Source organism: Micropterus dolomieu, linkage group LG22, assembly GCF_021292245.1.
Source record: "Micropterus dolomieu isolate WLL.071019.BEF.003 ecotype Adirondacks linkage group LG22, ASM2129224v1, whole genome shotgun sequence".
NCBI classification, from domain to species: Eukaryota; Metazoa; Chordata; class Actinopteri; order Centrarchiformes; family Centrarchidae; genus Micropterus; species Micropterus dolomieu.
In genome coordinates, this window is record NC_060171.1 from 32,602,730 (window position 1) to 32,609,205 (window position 6,476).

Below are 6,476 nucleotides of genomic sequence, written 5' to 3' on the forward strand. Positions count from 1 at the left end.
CAAAAGGAGCCCCAACTAAGTATTGAGTGCTGTACATGCTCATACTTTTCATGTTCATACTTTTCAGTTGGCCAACATTTCTAAAAATCCTTTTTTTGCATTGGTCTTAAGTAATATTCTAATTTTCGGAGATAATGAATTTGGGATTTTCATTAGTTGTCAGTTTTAATCATCACAATTAAATGAAATAAACATTTGAAATATATCAGTCTGTGTGTAATGAATGAATATAATATCCAAGTTTCACTTTTTGAATGGAATTACTGAAATAAATCAACTTTTTGATGATATTCTAATTATATGACCAGCACCTGTATGTATATATCTGTATATGCGGGTGTATATATATTTATTATTATATTGTTTTTCCTCTTTCTGTATTGTTTGACACTGTGTATGCTGTACTCTGGTCCTGGCTAGACTGAATTTGGTGTCTTGTAAGCCCATGCATGCTGGGCGTAATTAGCTCAATTCATTCAATGCATGCTATATAAAGCATATTAAAACAGTTGACTTAAATGAACAAAAACAAACAACTAAAAACATTTAAAACTATAATCTGTTTCCAACTGAGATTAACTACACATTTAAATATTATATTTAACTACTATGCTGAATGGAGGTTCTGTATTAAAGGAAATGTCAGCCTCAATTTGTGTCAAATATATGCCAACATGCCCTTTGGGTTTCAACTTGTTCTTCCAGCCAGGTTTGGGACCAGGTTTCTTTTTGATTTTGGGCTCCTCTGGGACCTTTGGGCTTCTTCTTCTCTTGTTGGGGGCGGTCATCCTGTGAGCTCTGGGAAGGGGAGAGAAAGGTACACTAAAGACACTCTGGATTTCTGGCAGCAGTCATTTTCTGTCCATCTCAGTTTTTCTGTCTATTTCAACCACCTTTGCTAGAAGAATATCTGTACCCACCTCTTATCCGAGTACGGCTCAAACAACTCATCCTCTGTTAACCCTCCTTTTCTACTCTCCTCAAAGTCATCCTCAGAGATTACCCTGGACACACACACAGTTACAGCTCTAGTAGATGTTATTATGGCCTTTTATCAGTCTCAATCGAATCACTTTAAAGGCGTAGCTACCCTCGAAAACTACAGGTACAGAAGACACAGATGAGAAAGATTTGTTCTACTGACCTGTCAGATAGATCGCTGTCAGCAGCCCTGTCCTCCAGCTGAGCTGGAGCAGGAGACAGCGCCTCCTCCTGACCTGTAGGATGTAATAGAGAAGAATCCACATCCATATGAGTCCGGCATTCATACAGACACACCCTCAAGTCAGACACTGAGAGGATGCATAGTGATGACTTCTTAACACCAGTGTCAACATCTGCAGTACAAAAACAGGTTACTGACATATCTGTTCATCACTGGTTGTGTTTACATGTAGGGAGTAACTAAGGTTCTGTTCACAGTTTGGCTGGTTCATTTGTGTACCTTTGATAAGTTGCACTTGAGTTTCCATGAATAAAATGTGGCTGGTGTATTTACAAAATGGTCTTAAGAATGGTTCTATACTTTGTCTGATGCCAACCCCATTTACGTCACACTAAATATTACAATAGACTTCAACAGCACCACAAACTGCATCCTTAAAATGACCATGATGTTGAATAAACACCTCACTAAAACAGTTCGAACAAAAACTGAACATTATAACCTATAGGAAGGATTTATTTCACAGCTGTTTAGCCTGGGAGACCAGCCCATGCCTTTGACTTAACTTGTGAATCTACTGTATATAAATGGCATTATTTATTGACAATTTAGTCAAATGTTATATTTAATCATGAATTTCATTTATTTATGTAGCCTTTATGTATATAAAGAAAGAGAAGAAAAGCAGACTAACCACCCTGCAGTTGTATACCTCTGCCAGCCAGCCATGTTACAGTTTCCATCTGTGTCTGTCCACTCATATACTCTAACATATGCAGTGAATGCTTGGAAGGAACTGTGAAATGGATCACGATATTGATGACACATTACGTATGATTCCAGTGAGTATAAAATGAACTGATTAATTAGGATTATAGTAGTATATCGTAGCTAGACAAAATGAGGTACTGTTTGCTCCTGGCATTTTTCAGCTTCTCCATGAGCTGTCAATGAAACTCACTCACAGATCACAATCGGCTAAGCACGCTCCTATACACTGTCTGCAGAAATGTGATTACGAGGATGCTCCACTTTCAGAATGAGGCAGGAAGTGAAATGAGTTATTGTTCACTCATTGTGATTTCCCAGTCAACATGTGTGGGGAAAAGTTCGTTCTTAAATTTTAAAAACAGTTTTTTTTGAAGTCACAGTGGCCTTTGTCCTCCCAAATGTCATCACTTCATCATTGTATCGTCTTCGTATCGAAATCTTGTCATAATTACCACATCAACTCTTAAGTTATGGCCACAAACGTGTTTGTCATGGTCATTTTGAGGTCACAGTGACTTTGACCTAGGAGTAAAAACTTGTCACCAATTCACTGTTCGACCACCTCATGGATGTATTATTAGAACTGGATACTGGACTCAGAAGATGGTGCCTGTCCATAGAACTTTACATTGTGATGATGTCAGGTTCATAAATCTCTTTTCTCAGCTCAAGGAGAGTTTTACAAATATAAAACCTCCATGCATTAAAAATTGCTAATAGAGTCATAACTGATATGGTTTGCAGTTTGAGTTCAACAGTTGTAAAAATGTCTCTAATGGTGGCCGATGGGGAAAATGCTTTTTGGGCGGCAAGGGAACTTTTTGCTGCAATACCACGAGTGGCCAAATTCAAAGGAGTTCATCTTTAAGTCCAATTAGACGTTTGTGCCAAATTTGAAGAAATTCTCTCCATGTGTTCCTGAGATTATGCGTTGATAAGAACGGGACGGACGAACAGACAGACAACCTGGAAACATAATGCCAGTATTAAAAAAAAAAAGAGAGGAAAAGGAAAAGGGAAGAGGACAAAGGAAGCCGTTTACCGGCTGATAATATACTCTTATCACATCTAAATGGGCTACAAATGTGTTTTTAGCATGCTCGTTATAATGAGGGATTTAGATGGCTCCCCACCGAGTAACAAACAGGCAATGACAGACTTATTTCACACAAACTACCTCCTTAACATCAACATAACCACACATCTGTTTCTACAACAGTTAACTTAGAGTCAACTTACGTGATGTTATCTCCACAGACAACAGGTGAGGTTTACTTGCATAAAGTCTTTTTGTTTTTAATAATAATTGCACTATTGATTTCAAACTAAACTCACAGCCCTCATTTGCATTCATTCTGCTGTAAAAAAAAAAAAGGTTGATGGGAATGTCATTCGTTTTGCAGGTATTTTCTCATAAAAGGAAAGCATTGGGACATTTCACTCAAAACTACAAATGTCAACCTGCTGGTGGCGCAAGAGGAAAAGGCATTTCAACAATAAAATGCTAGACCTAAGAAATCCCAAAACATCCATCACAGGGAGAAAAAGGTAGTATTGGTTGTGTGTGGACTGTACGAAAGTTGTGTATAGCCCCTTTTCCACAGCATGGTACCAGCTCGCCTCGCCTTTGTTTGGATTTCCATTGTGGAAAAGTTGTACCTGTACCTGCTACCAGGTACTTATTTTCGTATCACTTCCGCCGAGGTTCCAAGCGAGCTGAGGGATACTAAAATGTAACGTGAAAACACAGCAGACTGCTGATTGGTCGGAGAGAATTGTCACTATTCACTGCATCATCATTGCGCGCCTGACAGAGGCCAGCAGTTTTATATTTTACAATTTTCACACATTATTTCATCACTAAATCCACTTCTGAGAAGTTTTGAGGTGAGAAATCAGCTGTGTAGATTTTGAATATTGACAGTTTCACAAAAAGTGATGGTGGAACAAAAATGTGTTTGAAAGTTTTCGGAGTTGAGGAGCTCTGCAAGTGGCTGCAGGGGAAGCCTGCGCCAACCTGTGGGAGCAGCTCACAAGGTCGGCCAGCCGCCCGCTCACAGAGCCCTCTGCTCTCGCCGTCACACAGACCGCTGCAGCAACAACGGCAGAGGAAAACACAGCTGGAAGCTTTTCATACCGCTTATCTGTCTTTACATTCTGAGGAATGTTGAAACATTTTAATTTAAATCAAGAGACAGCTGGTGTGTGTGTCGCACTGAAAATGACGTTGCGGCAGTTGTGTGTGGCGTTGCTATGACGACCAGCTACATTGAGGACTACTATCTCTGGGTACTATCTGCAATGGAAAAATCCGAGTCGAGTAGAGGCGAGTCGAAGGAGCCCGGAGGTTCCTGCTCTTTGTGTGGCCTTCAAACATTTTAACACTTATCTACAGCTGATGCTGCCTCAGACCCTCTCTCATGAGCTACAGTCTCACCTTCAGTGTTGCTGGTCCAGTCAGCCAGCACCGAGCTCGGGGTCTGTGTTGTGACTTCAGGTGGACTGTGTTGAGCCAGAGTGCTTATACTTCCTGCTGGAGTCCTTCCATTCCCACTGGGCTGCTCTTCTTCATCTTCCTCCTCCTGTTCCTCCTCCTCTGACATCACTCCATCACCACTGCCGCTCCCAAATGCTCTACTGCTGATGTTCATCGTGAATCCTGGGTTTGTAGCAGTGGTGCACTGAGTGTCCATGATATATCTGTGGCCATCAATGCAACCCCAAACAGCCTTAACAGAGCCCCAGCACTGGCCCTCCAGCACCTCCTTTAAGTTGGGGCAGGAGCTGCAGGCCTCTCCGTGGTGGTGAGCCCAGGACACCAGGTTGTGGAGGCACTTAGGGTCTGAGGTAAACGACGGGGGTGCTGAAAGAAAACAGCACAATGTCTCAATAGAGTAATGCAGTCAGTGAGCTTGACTTTCATGTAATATCTGTAAGCAAAAGCTAAAAAGAAATGTTTTTCTTTACTTGTTGAACCATAGTTTACTGAGGACTCTGGACACTTTGCATTCTTCCTAAAAAAAAGAAACAAACAGTTGCTTATATTTGTAGATTTTCTGCCTTCACAATTTCAAATCCTACAATGAACACACTTTTAAAGTCACACTCAGGTAGGGTTTTTTTTTGGACTCACTGGCTTTTGAGATTAACTTTCCCAACTGGCGGGAGGTTGACTCTCTGTAGAAACCTGATCAGGATGCTGTGGCACTTGTAGAACTTGGCGTGGCATTTCTTGCAGATAAACTCCGACAACTGGGGGTCACGGTCTAGCTGGACCCCAACCAGTTGTTGGAAGTCTGTGTGGAACAAAAGGGGCGACTGGGCCGTGGCATCTGACTCATCATCAACAATATCGATGGAATGCTGAGGCCACTTGTTGAAGGCATGCCGCAGGCTGCGTGGAGAGAACTTTCCGTGGCAGAGCCGACAGATAGCCGTTGACAGCCTACCTGCTGGGAGAAATAATAGATGAGTATTTTTCTAAACTGTCAGTCATAACCCAAAATTGGCTAAAGGACACAAAGGTTATTAAACTTAGCTTTCTTTATGTCAAAAGTGTTCATACAAAACATGGCTATAGACCTTTAATTTACATTTAAAGAGGTCATATTATACCCTTTGGCTTTTCTCCTCTCCTTTATTGAGTTATACACTGCTCAAAAAACATAAAGGGAACACTTAAACAACACAATGTAACTCCAAGTCAATCACACTCCTGTGAAATCAAACTGTCCACTTAGGAAGCAACACTGATTGACAATCAATTTCACATGCTGTTGTGCAAATGGAAAAGACAACAGGTGGAAATTATAGGCAATTAGCAAGACACCCCCAATAAAGGAGTGGCTCTGCAGGTGGTGACCACAGACCACTTCTCAGTTCCTATGCTTCCTGGCTGATGTTTTGGTCACTTTTGAATGCTGGCGGTGCTTTCACTCTAGTGGTAGCATGAGACGGAGTCTACAACCCACACATGTGGCTCAGGTAGTGCAGCTCATCCAGGATGGCACATCAATGCGAGCTGTGGCAAGAAGGTTTGCCGTGTCTGTCAGCGTAGTGTCCAGAGCACGGAGACGCTACCAGGAGACAGGCCAGTACATCAGGAGACGTGGAGGAGGCCGTAGGAGGGCAACAACCCGGCAGCAGGACCGCTACCTCCGCCTTTGTGCAAGGAGGAGCAGGAGGAGCACTGCCAGAGCCCTGCAAAATGACCTCCAGCAGGCCACAAACGTGCATGTGTCTGCTCAAACGGTCAGAAACAGACTTCATGAGGGTGGTATGAGGGCCCGACGTCCACAGGTGGGGGTTGTGCTTACAGCCGAACACCGTGGAGGACGTTTGGCATTTGCCAGAGAACACCAAGATTGGCAAATTCGCCACTGGCTTCAGTCCAGGTCTGGGAGGAGATCCCTCAGGAGACCATCCGCCACCTCATCAGGAGCATGCCCAGGTGTTGTAGGGAGGTCATACAGGCACGTGGAGGCCACACACACTACTGAGCCTCATTTTGACTTGTTTTAAGGACATTACATCAAAGTTG

The 6,476-nt window shown here is 42.6% G+C and overlaps 1 protein-coding gene across 4 annotated transcripts in view; it reads right to left on the reverse strand.

Moving 5' to 3' along the window:
* Window positions 1-6,476, reverse strand: part of znf276 (zinc finger protein 276) — a 19,303-nt gene that overhangs the window by 7,795 nt on the left and 5,032 nt on the right. For 2 of the 4 annotated variants that reach the window (XM_046037136.1, XM_046037137.1), the window contains 6 exons: window positions 5,070-5,388; window positions 4,904-4,950; window positions 4,374-4,799; window positions 1,145-1,217; window positions 921-1,004; window positions 679-798 (listed from right to left, as the gene is read on the reverse strand). In XM_046037136.1, coding sequence (XP_045893092.1) covers window positions 679-798; window positions 921-1,004; window positions 1,145-1,217; window positions 4,374-4,799; window positions 4,904-4,950; window positions 5,070-5,388 — 1,069 coding nt within the window. The remainder of the gene's footprint in view (window positions 1-678; window positions 799-920; window positions 1,005-1,144; window positions 1,218-4,373; window positions 4,800-4,903; window positions 4,951-5,069; window positions 5,389-6,476) is intronic. The other 2 variants (XM_046037138.1, XM_046037139.1) reach the window with 2 other exon arrangements.